Consider the following 18,299-nt stretch of genomic DNA (forward strand, 5'->3'; position numbering starts at 1 on the left):
GCATACATGGCACAAAAATGCAATGTGGTTATAAAACAGACACAAAAACTAAAAACAATGTACAAATAACGTATATATAAAGTTAGCGCCCTGGACCCTCTCCAAAAGGGGTTAGAACATATTGACCACTTATACCTTGGACCAAGAAAGAAAGAACAGCTGATATGCAGTGAGGCTGTGCATGTGTACAATTTAATATTTTTATAAGTGATGACTTCATGATGGTGATAAAAAGTGACTCAACAAGTTTTTAAGTGGGAATGCAAAGAACCAAAGTCATAAATATACTGTTCTCAAGAAAAGGACACAATATACTGTCAAAGTAATATTCATTGATAAATTCTATGGCACCAATTTCTAGAAATGACTGATAAATAGAAGTTGGTGCATTTTTGTCACCCAGCCTTTTTCTTGTCCTCCTTGTGAAGCAGCTGTAATGGTTCTGGACAGATGCATGGAAATTAACTATATTTCATGGCCCTATTTCAACAGGCAATAAAGAGAACTGAAATGGGGGAATAAATGTATCATTGACTTTGACCTTCAAGAAACATCCCTCTACTGTGATACATGAAATGTCATCAAATTAAAAAGCAAAAGTGTACCATGGTTCACCATTCATTGCCTATGATACCTTTATTTACAATATAAAGGAGAAAGAAAAGAACCCTAAGAACATTAGCAACATGTGCCTTTGGGAATAGACCCCAAATGTGGAATAAAACTTCTAGTAATGATATGCTTCATCTATTTATCTTAGAAATCTCCGAAGCTATAATGCTGATGGGACAAGATGTATGAAACATAAATACTAAAGTGGCCCTGATCTTGAAGATTTGACCTTGAAGGTAGTATGCAACATTCCATCTAGCAATGATTTACAAGTTTCGTCTTGTAATCTCAAACAGTTCTGAAGTTATAGAAGTAGAAATTAAAGTGTGATAAAAAATTTAAAATACTGAGCTGTGACACTAACTCTGATGATAGGATTCCCAATGTTAAACACCACACACTTGCTATTGGTGATATGTAAGTATACCAGGCTGCATCTTTTAATCTCAAACAACTCTAAAGTTACTGAGTGGAAAGCATAGTCTAACAGAAAACTTAAATATTGAGCTTATCATCGAAGACATGATGCCAAAAGTCACATGACATACATGTTCACGATCATGCCCAATGTCACATACCTGTTCACTACGAAGTATAAGTACACCAAGTTCAATCCTTAATCTCAAATGCCTCTTTAGTTAAGGAGAGGAAAAGAAAGTGACAACACATTTAAACCAAGACAGTGACCCTGAAGATAGGACTCCAATATAGTACATGACACACCTTCTAGTGATGATTTACAAGCATACATTGTTCCATCTCTTAATGTCAAACAGCTTTTAAAGTTTTAAAGAAAAAGGGAAAGTAATTGGGAATTCTTAAAATAGTGAAGTGTGACCTTGATTGACCTGCAATGGGAAATGCAACACACATTCAAAAGATGGAGTATCTGTGTAAAAAGTTTCATTCCTTAAACAGCTTGGAAGCTACAGAGTGGAAAGGAAAATGTAATGGAAAACTTTAAATACTGAGCAATGGCCTTGATCTTTAAAAAGTATCTCCAGCGCAGTATGTAACACACCTTCTAATGATCATGTTTAAGGATACCATGTATCATTGCTTATTCTCAAATGGCTTGAAAGTATTGAACAAAAAGTAACATTAGGCACAGACAGAAATGTGTATACCACACTCCTCACTTTTCATGAAAAGGCTGGGAACAATATTGAAAGGTATGCAAAGAGAACAATCAAACAGATTTAAAAAAAAAAAAAGACCAGAGAACAGACACTGTGCTACTTACTCTACTGGTACAATGAGGAACTGCGGAGTGGCATAGATAAGAGGAAAGGATAAGAAAATAAATGAAAGATTCTTTTTCCTGTAAAAGGTCCATTTCTTTCCTGTTCAATTATCTTGCAAGAAACAGATATTTTATGAAAGTACTGTCATTGACTCAAATATACAGACGTTAAAAAAAGAATTACTTCTCCCGATTTCCAGACAACTGATTTCCAGGAATATTTTGTCAAGAAAATTAATATCTCAATTGTCAGGAATGTTTTCAATGTTGTCTGGATGTGTGTCAATGTAAAGATACCAAAGGGTAGCCGGTTACTTGGGTACCTGCCCACTGATAATAACCTGGGTACAAAAATGGACAACTGGGTACCCCTTAAAAAAAAGTGTTTCCAAGTTCAGATCAAGACAGAGAATAATGATTACAGTTTGAGGCTCATCTCATGTGCGCATTTAAAAGCTTCCACTTTTTTTGAAGCCAGCCTCAGATTCAATAACTTTACAAAGTAATGAGCAAAAGGTAAGCACTTTTCAAGGTAAAAAGCAAAATGCAAGCGCTTTACAAGGTAACAAGCAAAATGTAAGCACTTTTCAAGATTATGCAAACCCCTGAATTTAAACTAATTACAGAAATCAAATTTAAATAAAATATCTCATTTTAGTAGCAGTGAAAGTGACCTTGACCCTTACGTTATTGACCCTCAAATCTATAGGATTCTTCCTTGGCTGAGATAATACATGTTCAAGTTTGATTCAAATCTATAGGATTCTTCCTTGGCTGAGATAATACATGTTCAAGTTTGATTCAAATCTATAGGATTCTTCCTTGGCTGAGATAATACATGTTCAAGTTTGATTCAAATCTATAGGATTCTTCCTTGGCTGAGATAATACATGTTCAAGTTTGATTCAAATCTATAGGATTCTTCCTTGGCTGAGATAATACATGTTCAAGTTTGATTCAAATCTATAGGATTCTTCCTTGGCTGAGATAATACATGTTCAAGTTTGATTCAAATCTATAGGATTCTTCCTTGGCTGAGATAATACATGTTCAAGTTTGATTCAAATCCATCTTCTAGACGTTAATTTAAAGTGAGGAAACCAAACTAATCACCTGCCAACTCTCCCTTTTAACTGTTTGGACATGTAGCAGTAAACCATACCACTTCATAACTGAGGATGGAGAGATATAAATAACCACCAGTAACAGTCAGATTCATCCTCATAGTTATCAAGCAGAGAATCAAGTTTTTTCCAAACTGACACTAAACACAACAAATTTAATATAAAAATATTTAAGTTTTGTTAGGTGTTCTTATTTTGTTAACTTTTCTCAATGCAGGAAGGGGTATACATTAGTGTGACTAGAAAAAGTCAACTTGCCTTGTTGCTAACACATAATAATGCAGCAAAATATCTCAAAAGATAATGCAGGTTATATTTACAATATACGAAGGTTGGTATGGATAAAACTTCATCAGGCTATGTATCATACTTACCATAGCCCATTCCTTGTAAGAAGAGTCGGAATGCCTCACACACTTTTCCTGGCTGCTCTTCCAGAGGCATTCCACCACAATCCTGGATCTAGAAAAGAAGGAAGAAAGAAAAAAAAAATCAAAAATCTATCTTTTGTGCTGTTCATTATAAACTATGAATTCCTCATTTTTTGTGGATTTTGACATTTGGGCAGACAATAAATTTAAAGATGCAAAGCGACCCTTTTGTGGGAGGAAAGGAACCTTCTCTAACCTACAAAATTAAGTCATCACTAAAACATTATTTTTCATAAAATCATGAAAATTTGAACCAAGAAATTTAAATGAATTAAAAAAATATATGTCTGTGTCTGTTTCATTGTAACAAAAATTATCATTATCACGATTACATTCATTTATTCACTATATATATATATATATATATATATATGAAAACCTGTATTTTCAATTGAGTGGAAAGATACTTTAAGTTAAAGGACCAATTAAATCAGCCTAGAAAATCTTCTGTTAGTTGGCAGAATATTTTGGTATGGATTAACAAAAACAGGCATACATATCTTGCTCTTGCAGGAAACAAGACTATTACAGGTTAACCTCCACGTTACTCAGGAATTCCCTATAGAGTTTTCTAGCAAGATTCACCTTCTTTGAAAAAACAAAACATAGCATTTATTTTTTGGTGTTTTTTTTAAAAAAAGTCTGCTATCAATATTTTCATTTTATTACTATGAAAGGAAAACTATTCAATGTATTGAATTGTGCAAATAAGTTTTATTTCCTTTGAAAACAAATGTTGAATCCACTATTGTTGCTGTGTTGTTATCTGTTGACAGGCTTGCCCATATATATTTATAGTTACACTGAAGACCTACATAGGGGACTATCATGAAAATCAAGAATACATTTCTTGCATAAATCAAATCAGTGAGATAAATACATTAAGTATACAGCAAACATACAGAGTTGTCTGCCCAGTTGTCTCTATATAGGTATATGCAATAAGTACTGGTCTCTCCATGTGTCTATAATGACACTAAAACAAATATACCTCTACTGTCACCATGCCTACTGAGAAAAAAGATGTCCTGTTTTTGAAGACTCAATTATAACTCCATTCCATACAGAACATATCTTAAAGTCTCAATGGCAGATCACCCTATAGCTTTATAAGATACATATGCCATTCTCAGGTTGTTCAGAAGATGCGTTAGAAATACAGTGTTTCAGTATCTAAGGCAGGCTGTATGCATGTGTATATGTATATGCATGTTTGTTGCCTTCATAAAATCTGTCTCCTGTGGGTCCATACGACCATTCATGTTCACTACATCATCTATGTGAGGTGAGTCATCTCCAACCAGAACAAGCGTGCGGCAACTACAAAATAAGATAAACTGAGGATTTTACATGAGTGTTATTTAATATGAAATTTGTTAAACTGACTGAATAAATAATGTGTCATGAACTGCCTATAGCAAATGGTATAATGTATTATTCAAAAGTTTTATAAATTTCATGTGCAAAAATGTATAATTTAACAAGATTTATAAATTTCATGTGCAACTGACACAAGCTGAAACTGCTCTGGTGGCCTAGTGGTTAAAGCATCCACCTCGGAAGTGGAAGGTCATGGGTTTGATTCCCGGCTGAGTCACACCAAAGACTTACAAAAATGGTACAAACAGCTGCCTCGCTTGGTGGTCAGCATTAAGAGGTTAGTATTAGGACTGGTCAGCCTGGTGTCAGGATAATGTGACTGGGTGGGACATCATGCTACATGTCTGCGGCATGATGCAACAATGCTAGACATCACTATAAACTGTCACACTTCAGACATCGTACAATATGACTGAAAAATTGTTAAAGCTATGTTAAAAATATAAATCACACACACACACAAGCTGAATAATCTGTGCAGCATATAAAGTTACAGATAACTCATTGACAGTGATATGTGCAATTGGTTGGTGGTGTAGCATATAAAGGATTACCCATTCAAAGTGATATGTGCAATTGGTTGGTGGTGTAGCATATAAAGTTAAGGATTACTCATCGACTGCTACATGCAACTGGTTGGTGGTGAAGCATATAAAGTTAAGGATTACTCATTGACAGTGCCATGTGCAATTGGTTGGTGGTGTAGCATATAAAGGATTACTCATTGACAGTGCTATATGCAACTGGTTGGTGGTGTAGCATATAAAGTCAAGGATTACTCATTGGCAGTGCCATGAGCAATTGCTTAGTGTTATGTCACAGTGTGATTTTCATGATGTCAGCTCATGACACTAACAAAGGTGAATATTATGTCATAATATTATTTAAGAAAAGTTGTACTAAAATATGAAACTAAAGAATATAAAGAGTTCTTCAGATTTAAGTAATAGAAGTCAAAAAGCCTCAGGTGCAGGGCAAACTCAGATGTACATGTCACAGTGTCTCTCAGTGAAACAAAATCCTTGGTCTGCTACCTACTGATGGGTGGACCAGGGGTGATCTGATTTCTAGAATCTTCTGGTTCACTCAACTGGGAGGATGAAATCTCATTATGTCTTGGTATTTTCTGGCTGGAAAAGTACCAGCAATGTGAAAGTAACAGGTTCTGTATTACTGATATTAAAATATGGTGATTGGCAGCATGTTACAACCAAATTTCAGATTTGGGCAACCTAGCTTCACAAAACTTCTGCCTCACCAGACAATCAGAACCAACCTGAGGATGAAGAACATTTTTTTTATTATTCATCACGATGACTTTCTTGTTTGAAAGTCCTCAATGCCAGAATCCTTTCTGCCATATCTGTATCAGTTCTGCTGTGGTACCTTTGAGAGAATAAGTTAAAGGTTTTTCTGTATTTAGTAAGTGTGTTCACATTTTATAACAGATAGGCATCAACTGTGTAGAACTGAGAGAAATCTATGTGTTGATGCTTTATGTTGACCACAAGCACCTGGAGGATAAAATTTGTCTAAAGCACTTCATGCCAGGATCATCTCTGCTATATTAAGTTCAAAATCTGTCAAGTGGTTTTTCATCAAAAGTTAAAAAAAGCAAATGTTCACTGATGCATCACAGCGATTCACAATGGATGCAAGGACATACTGTAAGCTCACTTGGCCCATTGAGCTAAAAACGTAACCAGGTAAGGCAAAGGCATGAACCCAGGTGCATTTCTAATTAATTAGTAGCATCCCATATTTAGTCAATAAACAAAACAGCAAATTCACCCCACCAAAGACTTGGTCAACCTCTTTTTGAAATATTTTGATACTTTTCAGGTGAAGGCAAGACTGCAAAACACTGAGCAAATCATCTATGACTTCATGTCTTACTGACCTGCTGATATATCACATCACAAACAATAAACATTGAAAATGCAAGAAATTTGTCAGGAGTTGGGTATTAAGGTATTTTCCTTCCATCAGTGTTGACAAGAGAATTTAAGTGACCAATGGATTCTTAAGCTGTGCTTCAAACTGTCATACATAGCGTTATGCTTTCTGTTGTACATTTTACAAATATGTACATTAATTAATCTGTATAAACATTTTAAAACAGAGACAGAATGTTAGAGAATGTCCATTTACTTTATAGTTCTTGCAGATTTCTTCTTGATTGGATCCAGCTCACGGACAATAGTCAGATCAGTTCGCCTAGAAAAAGATATAATAATAAGAAACTAAATTATCTTACCCAATTCACAATGATAACAGAATAAAATGTCATCTTTATTTATATCAATAACCTTACTTTAACATGCAAACAACTATCTGGCCTCCAGAGAGGTACCATTGGTCTAGTTTAGTCTTTTAGGATTTAATGCCATTTTTCAGCACATGATAGGCTACCCAGGAAGTTACTGGCAAATGTTCTCACACACACATTGACTGGTAGAGCTGAGACTCAACTCACACAGAGATGTGATGTGTGAGTGATCTGTAAAGGCAAGTACATTAGAACACTTGACCCCCAGCCCACACACCCACAGTGGTAGTAAGATAAGCCAAAGAGATGCAAAATAATCTCATTAATATGCATCAATCTTGAAGGTGAGCCAATTAGATGCAAAATTATCTCATTAATATGCATGAATCTTGAAGGCAAGCCAATCAGATGCAAAATTATCTCATTAATATGCATGAATCTTGAAGGTAAGCCAATCAGATGCAAAATTATCTCATTAATATGCATGATTCTTGCTTATTATCAAAGGCATTCAAGAAATAAATGATATAAACTCATATTTCAAGTTGGATCAAACTCCAATCAGAAATATGGCTTCCACAGCAGTAACCAGCTCAATCAGCCACATGATCATCATGTGATAAACTGATCTTGAACTTGTTGAAGGACTTAATGATATAAACATACATCTTAAGCTTGATAAAAATCAGATCCAAAATATGGCCTCCAGCGTAGTAACAAGGAAAACCAAATCAATGCAAGCTCACCTTATTAATGTCATTATTAAACTCATCCAAGATTTTGATAATATAAACCCAGTGGGTGGACACAATTGTTGATGGATGGCTTCATGATGCACAATGCATGATGGATGCTGCTTGACAGACACAGGGCCATACCATAAGCACACTTGAAAGTCATTGCCAGGTGAGGTAAAAATACAGAAAAATTAGAGATTTGCTAAACCATTTTCAGGTGATTACCATAATATTTACCAAATCTGACAGCAATCCATGAAAAATTGCAGGACTAGTGGCAAAAACAAGTTCCAGATGGAAGAATAGATAGAAGAAATGAGGGATGCATGTGAGGTGGGTGTAAAAAATATCGTATGTTTTATGTGTACTTAAAACATAAACTCTGACTTAAAGGGAAACTAGTAAGGAAATCTGTACAATGAAATCAAGGGATCAATAATTTGTATGATATTTCTTATATTTCTTCCCACTAGCTCATAATAGTTTCAAAACTTTTTGACATTTTAAATAGAAAATTAAATGGTAGATGAAGGGTTCAAAAGACATGTTAAATTTATACATTTAAATTTCAACCACTTTTCCGTCATCTGTTCATACATCTGCATCCATGACTAAAATATTTATAATTATTATGTAACATCAGAAGATTCAAGACTACTGCAATTCATTAAGAACAGTCTATATATTTGGAATGTAAAGACATTAAAGATTATTTAAGGTTTAATTCACAATACTGAAAGTGTCTCTTAAATTTGCACTTTTTATTAAAGAAAAATAAACTGTTTGTTGATTTTACTTAAAAATGTTGGTTTCACTTTCTTTCTGTTAAATAATTTAAGACCTAGATTTGTAACACTGTAGTAAGCGACCATCTGCAGAATGTGACCAGTGACCATGATTTTTAGACAAAAAATATGTTTTAACACTATGACTGAACACATAACAGAAACTGATATAAACACCACTGAAAATGATTTACTCCTTTGTAAACATGAATGTAAACCAGACCAAATTACATGTCACTAGTTGCCCTAGTAATCTGTAATGCCTGGGATGAATTAGGTCTTTGTCTATAATACTAGCAAGTGATATTTGTTTTCTGGATTTGGTTGTCATTATTAAATAATGGTGATAGTGATAATGATGATGCCAACAAAGGTGTCTGAAAATTAGCTTAAAGTTACAAAGGGTGTAATGGAATATTGTATGAGTTTGTGCCACATGTGGAGAATACTACTGATATTAAGACGATATGGATGCAGGCAGTACCAATAGTTAGCTGTTCTGGCAGGAATTCAGCAATTTCAATCTACCCATAGGCACAATCTAAATTTCTTGGTGGATGCAGTAAATTTGTACTAACATTGCCACATTCAAATGTAGACAGTGAAAGGATATTTTCCAATCTGAGGAAAATTCAGGCTGACTGCAGAGGAATCAAGGATCCAGTAACACAGTACATCATCCAAGTGTTAAGATCAACAAAGATGAGAACTGCCACAAACATAATCCTGGCGACGATCTCCTATGAAATGCTAAAAATGCTTATGGTACAAATACAGAGAGTATAAAACGTTACCATGAAATGACTGATTTGATGAGATGAAGTACATATTTTAATATTTAAAAAATGTAAATAGTTGTAATTTTTGTCCATATGCAAGCAAAAAATTGGGTCTTTGAAAATATTCCTTCTTTTCAGGTCAAAAACTCCTGACCAAAGTTCAAAAGTCTCCTGATCTGTCCTGTCATTTTAGTCACGTGCATTTTTTCAATTATTGGAAAAATGGCAACAGCAATAAAAGAAGGATGCATCAGCTTCTTACTTGAGATAGGACTCAATGAAGAGTGAGAGATTCTGGGGGTTGATTGCCTTGATGTACTCCTGGTAGACTGTGATCAGATCATGGTTGTCCCAACGAGTTTTCTGAAGGATAATAAGTATTTATCTCAGTATATTAACCTGCAAACAAATTATTATCTGCTAGTAAATCAAGTGTCGATGCTGTATGCTTGATGTATTGTGAATTCACTATTTTTGTTGGAGTTAACATTTTCCAGAATTTGTTGTTTGTTGCAAATCACAAATTGAAAGAAAAAATTAATGAGATCACTTTCAAGGCATGCCATACAAAATCTCCCCACTTTTAATGCCCAAAATCCAATATAAATACAACATATACCCCAACCCATGACTGAGAGCTTATTACTCAAAACACCATTACATGTAATTTATGTTCCCATACTCCGGACCAATACCCAGAGTTTATGACCCAAAACTCATTACGTATTCCCCAACACCTGACCAGTGTCCAGAAGCTGTAACCCAAAAAAATCTGTTAAATATTCCTGAACCATTAACGAGTACCCAGATGATGTAACCCAAAACCCATTACATATTCTCCAAACCCATGACCAATATCCAGATGCTGTAACCCAACACCCATTACATATTCTCCAACCTCTGACCAAATCCCAGAGGATCTAACCCAAAACCCATTACATATTCTCCAAACCCATGACCAATATCCAGATGCTGTAACCCAAAACCCATTATGTATTCCCCAACCTCTGACCAAATAGCAGAGGATGTAACCCAAAACCCATTACATATTCTCCAAACCCATGACCAATATCCAGATGCTGTAACCCAAAACCCATTACATATTCCCCAACCTCTAACCTGTACTCAGTGGATGTAACCCAAAAGCTGTTAACATATTTCCCAACCCCTAATGAATACTCAGCTTTTATAACACCAAACACATTACATATTCCCCAAACCCTTAATCAATACCCAGCTTTAAAGACACTAAACCCATTTCATATTCCCCAAAACCTTGACCCATCCCCAGAGGTTGTAACCCCAAATCCATTACATATTCCACAACCTCTGACCAGAACTTACTACTCCAGAACCTATTATATATTCTGCAGTTTGTGACCAGTACCCAGTGGTTATTACCCAAAACCTATTATATATTCCCCAACCCATGACCAGTACCCAGTGGTTATTACCCAAAATCCATTATATATTCCCCAACCCATGACCAGTACCCAGTGGTTATTACCCAAAATCCATTATATATTCCCCAACCCATGACCAGTACCCAGTGGTTATTACCCTAAATCCATTATATATTCCCAACCCATGACCAGTACCCAGTGGTTATTACCCAAAATCCATTATATATTCCCAACCCATGACCAGTAAGCAGTGGTTATTACCCAAAATCCATTATATATTCCCCAACCCATGACCAGTACCCAGTGGTTATTACCCAAAATCCATTATATATTCCCCAACCCATGACCAGTACCCAGTGGTTATTACCCAAAATCCATTATATATTCCCAACCCATGACCAGTACCCAGTGGTTATTACCCAAAATCCATTATATATTCCCCAACCCATGACCAGTACCCAGTGGTTATTACTCAAAATCCATTATATATTCCCCAACCCATGACCAGTACCCAGTGGTTATTACCCAAAATCCATTATATATTCCCAACCCATGACCAGTACCCAGCAGTTATTACCCAAAATCCATTATATATTCCCCAACCCATGACCATTACCCAGTGGTTATTACCCAAAATCCATTACCTATGTTATGTATCCCTGTGTTATGATTCAAATTTTATCAACCATGATCAGACAGTAAGAATGAGCTTACAGAATACCCTTCCTTCCTGAAGTAATAAATGGAGAAAATCGATATATTTTGAGTAAATACAGTGTGACCCTGCTAACACAGGGGTTGGGGTCCATAGAACCTGACTGTGTTATAGACCAAACTGTCTATGAGTAGGTGGGGGTGTAATAAAAGCTTGCGCAAAAATGTGTGCTTTTGATTAAATGAAGATAAACTAGTCTTGAAAAATACCCATATATTGACAACTTATATATGTGAAGTACAAACCATCATCCATACATGTACATGTATATAATAAATCCATGAATTCATTTATAGATCACATCTTATAAAATTAATGTATGACTCACATCCCATTAGAAAACACAAATAACACCTGTATAAAAACAATTGGTAGTCCTCATTTTGATCTATACCATTTGTCACTAAACAATTCACTAGATCTGTCACAAATAGCACATTGCTATAGTTGTTTACATGCTACATGTACATGTACTTAATTTGGCCTAGATTTTGATCAGATGGAGAGAGCTATCATCTTGCCGAGGTTACCCTAGGGATGAAATAATTCATAAGGAAATGAAAACATGTGCACAAATTAAAAAGCTGAACAAGCACCTTTGCAAGATACCCTTTCCTGAACTAACTTGATGCCCAGATATCTATAGTTCCAAAACCTTGGAAATTTAATTTGCATTTTATGCCGCCATTGGTAGCGACTGAAAGCATACATTTTTTCTCCAAAAATGAAACTTTTCACAGCATAATAAATGTGTTCCAGTCACTTTGGAAAATGCAACAATCCATCAGATTCCATTGATTTTATTTAAATTTGGTGCTGGCTTCCTCTGATGAAAGGTTCTTTGTTGTTACTAAAGATTGGAATCGGCTTTCTGTGATGATGTGATGTGATTTGGATTTTTAACGTAGCTTTAACAATTTTTCAGTCATATTGCTAAGATGTCTGCAATGTGGCAGTTTATAGTGATGTCTAGCACTAGGGCATCATGCTGCAGACATGTAGCATGATGTCCCACCTAGTCACATTATCCTAACACCAGGCCAACCAGTCCTAACACTAACCTCTCAATGCTGAGCGCCAAGCAAGGCTTTTTTGTTGTTGTTGTTGTAGGGTTTAACGCCATTTTTCAGCACATGATAGGCTATACATGGCGGCCAGTATTAATGGTGGAGGAAGAACCCGGAAAAACCCGGAAAGAACCACCGACCCACGAGAAGCTACCGGCAAGCTTTCTCACATATCCACATTAGCCGAATCCGAGACTCGAACACACGCAGACAGAGGTGAGATGGCAGTGATCCGTAACGGAGAGCGCTTTAGACCACTCGGCCACTCGGGGCCCCGCCAAGCAAGGCAACTGTTAGTACCATTTTTGTAAGTCTTTGGTATGACTCAGCCGGGGATCAAACCCATGACCTCCCGTATCCAAGGCAGATGCTCTAACCATGTTTTCGTTGGCTTGGTATCTACACAGAATGATTGGTGCTTCAAAGGTAATCAGTTTCCTTTGAAGTTTCTGCAAAACTATTTTTTCTAATTAGCCATGATTTGGTTAATTGTAACTTTGTTTTTTTTGTGTGTTTTTGTTTCTTATTAGTTTTTATCTACGTAACTGGTAACAGAGTGATGCTACCTTCCACACATGCATCAGAAATTTAAAAAAAAAAAAAGGCCAACAGGTGCTCTGTTCTGACACAGATTACAACTGAAAATGTTTATTCTGAAGGATTTAATTCTGTGAGTGAAAAGAAGAGGAATTTTACTTACCAACCACTTATAAAGGTCAGTCTAAATAAATATATTAAATTACTAGCGAGTGGCCAATAGTCTGACAATATTTCTTCCAAAAGATCTATTATGAAATATTGCCTGGTATGGTTGATCTCTGCTACCAGAAATGTCAAAAGAAAAAAAAAAGAACGGAAATCTCACAGCATACAGTACTCAGGCCAGATGTCAGAATAGGCGGATTATTATATAACAATGCATCATTAAGATGGTTTGTCATTTATGAACAAAGAATTTGTTTATGTAATAATAAATAAAATCCACTGCATTTTATATCAATTTTGCAGCTCCTTTCTTTCATGGTGCCTCTGAATGTCATTACTCCAAACCCAAGGTTGTATGTACAAGTTTAAATGTCCAACAATGTCAAAAAACTTGCCAGATGATATATTTTGTTGCCAGCAAGGAAAATAAATCTAAATTTGTGAAGCCAGCATGACACCTGAATAAACATTTTATATATTATGTTCATACTTTTAAGAAGATAAAACTTTTTCTGTGAACGAGAAAAATATATGCGTAGGAAACTGTATGGACCATGCCACAGTTTTCTTGTATCAGAATTCATGCATGATGTCTTCCCCAAAATGATAATAAACTTTTCACACATTACCTTTCGTACTTTTAAGAAAGAAAAACATTTCTTCTATGATAAAAATACATGTGTATTAAATTTCTGGAGCCAAGCCATAGTTCCAAAACATTGGAAATTTAATTTGCATTTTATGCCGCCAAAATAGTGTTACATCGGAATTTGTACGTTATAGCATAGCCACATTGTATAAGGAAATAATGCATGAGTGAAGTGGAAACACTGTACTGTCATTAGTGGTGAAGCCACAAGTGACACAAAAAATGCTTCCACTTTATCAGCGAAAGGTTTCCTTATATCTACTTTTTTTTAAGTACATTTTTTCATAAAAATTTGGTTTTTAAGACAAATTATTTTAATGGACGCATTTCTCCATTCAGTGTCAATGCTAATAATGGCTGCACCAATAAAAAGAAGATCCAAAATTTTACAGTAATGCAAGGACTATGACTTTCTGCAAATTTAGCCTGTACATATAATGCTTAAAAGTGTCTATTTTGTCAAATTAATGACTGTCTTCATATAAAAATGAACAGATTTGTATTTTCATTAACACATTTGCATTCTTCCATTGATTCATACAGTGAACATTGTTAGAGTGGAGGTACTGTAGAAACAATGTTAGAGTGGAGGTACTGTAGAAACATTGTTAGAGTGGAGGTACTGTAGAAACATTGTTAGAGTGGAGGTACTGTAGAAACATTGTTAGAGTGGAGGTACTGTAGAAACATTGTTAGAGTGGAGGTACTGTAGAAACACTGTTAGAGTGGAGGTACTGTAGCAACATCACAGAGCGGCCTATATGCAACAAACTTCAGAGTGTAATATCTTTAAACATAAGATCTGACCAAATGTTATTTTACTTATAAGGATTTTCATTATTTGTTTATTTTTACATTCAAATGTGTATTTTCATGTGGCCCTGGCAAGCTTTCAGTCTAGTTCAGCAACAGATGCTGCACCCAAATTGTCACCTAATTTCAGTTTGTAATCAACACACATTGATGCCCAGGTTCTCCATTGTGAAACAGTTAAAACTGCTACTGCTTTATTCAACTAACACTGTTTCCTAAAAATGTCTCCCACCTTCACCGAGTGTAATAGGTATACAATACTGTGTGAGTGACACAGAACATCCAGTAACAATAGGTCATGTAATTTTGATCACTGACAATTTGCATAATTCATGTGGAAAACTAATTAAAAAATAATACATGTTTTCAGTTGTTTAAAGTTTGTTTTTAGTCACATCTTGAAGGCAAGTCATCACAAATGTAAACTAGTGGCCTAAGTCTTGACATATTTAGAATCTGTTCATCTTGATGGGGGAAGAGACTGGAATGGAAAGAGAAAGGAAGAAACAGAATACAAATTAAATAGGCCTAAATACAGAAATAAAGGCCTGAATAACATAGATAAGGGCAGATGTATTTCCTAGATAAGAAACAGATATCAAACTGCCTTCATCAGCAACTACTGTGGATCACCAGACCTCTAATGATCATGTGATACGAGAAGACAGCTGTAGATGGGTGGTAATTCAAGCCCCTCATCCCAGTTTAGTGTTGGCATCCGCTGTCATATTCTGATTGCCTCCTTCACCCTCCTTTTCAATCACCTTGTGATCATCTTGATTTTAGAGGGGGTGATGGAATGGCCCATACTTCTACAATGTTCATGTATGACCAGTTTCCTTGTATCATGTGACCATTATTGGTCACATGATCAACATCAGTCACTGATGAAGGCAGTGTGATATTGCCAAAAATTTCTAACTCTGAAGATATTTATGCTATGAGTATGGGAAATTACTAATGGTCATGAATTATCTAGAACAAGGAGGCAACCCTTTCATTTGTTTGATCCACTAAAGTTGGATTATAGTGGTGTCTTCAATAACACATGCACCTTCATTAAAGGAGGCAACTACAATCTTCAATAGAAACAAAGCACCTTTCATCAAAGGAAGTCTTGTCCAAACTTAAATAAAAGCAACTGAATTTGATGGATTGTTGCATTTTCGAAAGTGACTGGAACACATTTATTGTACTGTGAAAGTTTCCTTTTTGCAGGAAAAAAGTTTATGTCTACGATCACTAGCAACAGCTGCATAAAACGCAAATAAAATTTCCGATGTTTTAAAATCAGAGATATATGGCAATCAGGTTAATTGAAGGTGGGGAATCTCACAAAAAGGTATGTAAAATCTTTTTAATTTGTTCACCTTTTCAGTTTTCCTATGAATAGCCTCATCCGATGGGAAGTCTTGGCAAGACAGCTCTCTCCAGATGACTAAACCAATTTAACCAACTATGGCCACATACAACAGGTGACAATGAATATCATAATGAATTGTTAAGTGACATGTTAGTTGACAATAGCATATAGATCCAACGACACTGCCATTTTATATATCTGTGTTATTTTTGTTTTCTAACAGGATGTGACTGATACATGAATTTTATAACATGTAATGTATACTCAAATTCATGGATTTTTCATATACATGTACAGTACTTAACACATTATGGACTGTACCACAAAAATGTAAGTTGTCAATATACAACTGTATTTCAGACTAGTTTTCTCTTCATCTAATCAAAAGCATTTATTTTTGTTTTCACTTTCATTACTTCCCTCTGTGACCACCAATAATTTTATTTGACATGTTTCATTAACTTCAGGTAACTGACCTGGCTGGTTATAACATGGTTCAGTACATAACACTACTGGGTTCTATGGACCCCAACTATTGTGTTATAATATATATATCTGACAATACAATTACATACCAATATGATTATCCTCTTTGGTAATATTTGCAAGATCTGTTATGAATACTATTTATGATTATCATTCATTTACACATTTCTACTTTCAAGCCAAAATAATGATCATTAACATACTATACTATACCAGACAGTACTTGTCCAAATGAGCTTTTAAAGACAAACAACATACTCTACTATGCCAGGCAATACTTGTCCAAATGAGCTCAGGGAATGACAAATAACACCCTCTACTATGCCAGGCAATACTTGTCTAAATGAGCTCTGTGAATGACAAACAATATACTCTACTATGCCATGCAATACTTGTCTAAATGAGTTTTTAAAGACAAATAACATACTCTACTATGCCAGGCAATACTTGTCCAAATGAGCTATGCGAATGACAAACAATATACTCTACTATGCCATGCAATACTTGTCTAAATGAGTTTTTAAAGACAAATAACATACTCTAATATGCCAGGCAATAATTGTCTAAATGATCTTTTAAAAACAATCAACAATCTCTACTATGCCAAACAGTACTTGCCAAATGAGCTTTCAAAGACAAACATATTTTATAAATACCAGATAGCTCTTGTACACATCAGTTTTTAAAAACAATCAATATACTCTTCTATAATGAATAGCATTTGTCCACATGAGCTTTTGAAGACAAACACCACAGTCTACTATGCCACACATTATATACCAGACAGTACTTGTCCAAGTCAGCATTTAAAGACAAACATACTCTACTAAAGTGAGCTTTTAAAGACAAACAACATCTCTATTAACACCAGACAGTACTTGTTCACAGGAGCTTTTAAAGATGAACATCTTTATAATACCAGATAATACTTGTCCACAGGAGCTTTTAAAGAGAAACAACAAACCTTAACTTTGATGGCTTCCTGAAAATTTCAAGTAAGAAAGTTTATTTATCTACAACACATGCTTAATATTTTATTTTCAAGGAAGACATGTTGGACATTCTACAACATTAATAAACAAAAAATCCTACCGATCCAAACCAATGCCAAAGGAGGTATTCCTCTGTAAAATTGGTGACCTGGCCACTCCACAAATACCAGGAGTTCATCTGAAATAAAGTGTTGATAATGATCCTTAGTAAAATTAATAATCCCTATCCAAACAGTGATAAATGGACTCGAGACAACGACTTTAAATGACATTTTAAATGACTTAATTGACATTATATCAATATCCAAATAGTGATAAATGGATCCAAGACAGTGGCATTTAATGTCAGTATAAACTAGTGCATTTCATTAGAAATTACAGGTTATTTTTTGAATATATCATTGCAATTTCCACAGAACAATCTATTTATCAGACAAAGACAACTGTTATTGAAGGCTTTAACTATAGGGTTTACTCCCTCAACCACCACTCATGATTTGGCATGGCAATTGTATTCCCTGTGATTTTAAAAAAATACAAGCAGCAAGGATGTAAAAAAGAATGAACAAAACTTTTCATTTCACTAATTTATAATTTCTAACCAGATTGTACAAGCAGATCCCTAACTATGACATCTTGTTCAGGTTTCATACCAAAATGGGAGTTTTCAGTGTTAAGAAGAGGTGGGATTTCATACTCAAATAGGAGTTTTCAGAGCAAATAAGGGTTGGGATTTTATACAAAAA

The 18,299-nt window shown here is 35.0% G+C and overlaps 1 protein-coding gene across 2 annotated transcripts in view; it reads right to left on the bottom strand.

Moving 5' to 3' along the window:
- LOC149787288 (protein NDRG3-like) overlaps positions 1–18,299 on the bottom strand; it is an 83,404-nt gene that overhangs the window by 14,136 nt on the left and 50,969 nt on the right. For both annotated transcript variants that reach the window (XM_089977825.1, XM_089977824.1), the window contains 5 exons: positions 17,654–17,731; positions 9,623–9,723; positions 6,942–7,007; positions 4,631–4,730; positions 3,354–3,441 (listed from right to left, as the gene is read on the bottom strand). In XM_089977825.1, coding sequence (XP_089833951.1) covers positions 3,354–3,441; positions 4,631–4,730; positions 6,942–7,007; positions 9,623–9,723; positions 17,654–17,731 — 433 coding nt within the window. The remainder of the gene's footprint in view (positions 1–3,353; positions 3,442–4,630; positions 4,731–6,941; positions 7,008–9,622; positions 9,724–17,653; positions 17,732–18,299) is intronic.

Source organism: Sinohyriopsis cumingii, chromosome 12, assembly GCF_028554795.1.
Source record: "Sinohyriopsis cumingii isolate HCF-2022 chromosome 12, ASM2855479v2, whole genome shotgun sequence".
Lineage (NCBI taxonomy): Eukaryota > Metazoa > Mollusca > Bivalvia > Unionida > Unionidae > Sinohyriopsis > Sinohyriopsis cumingii.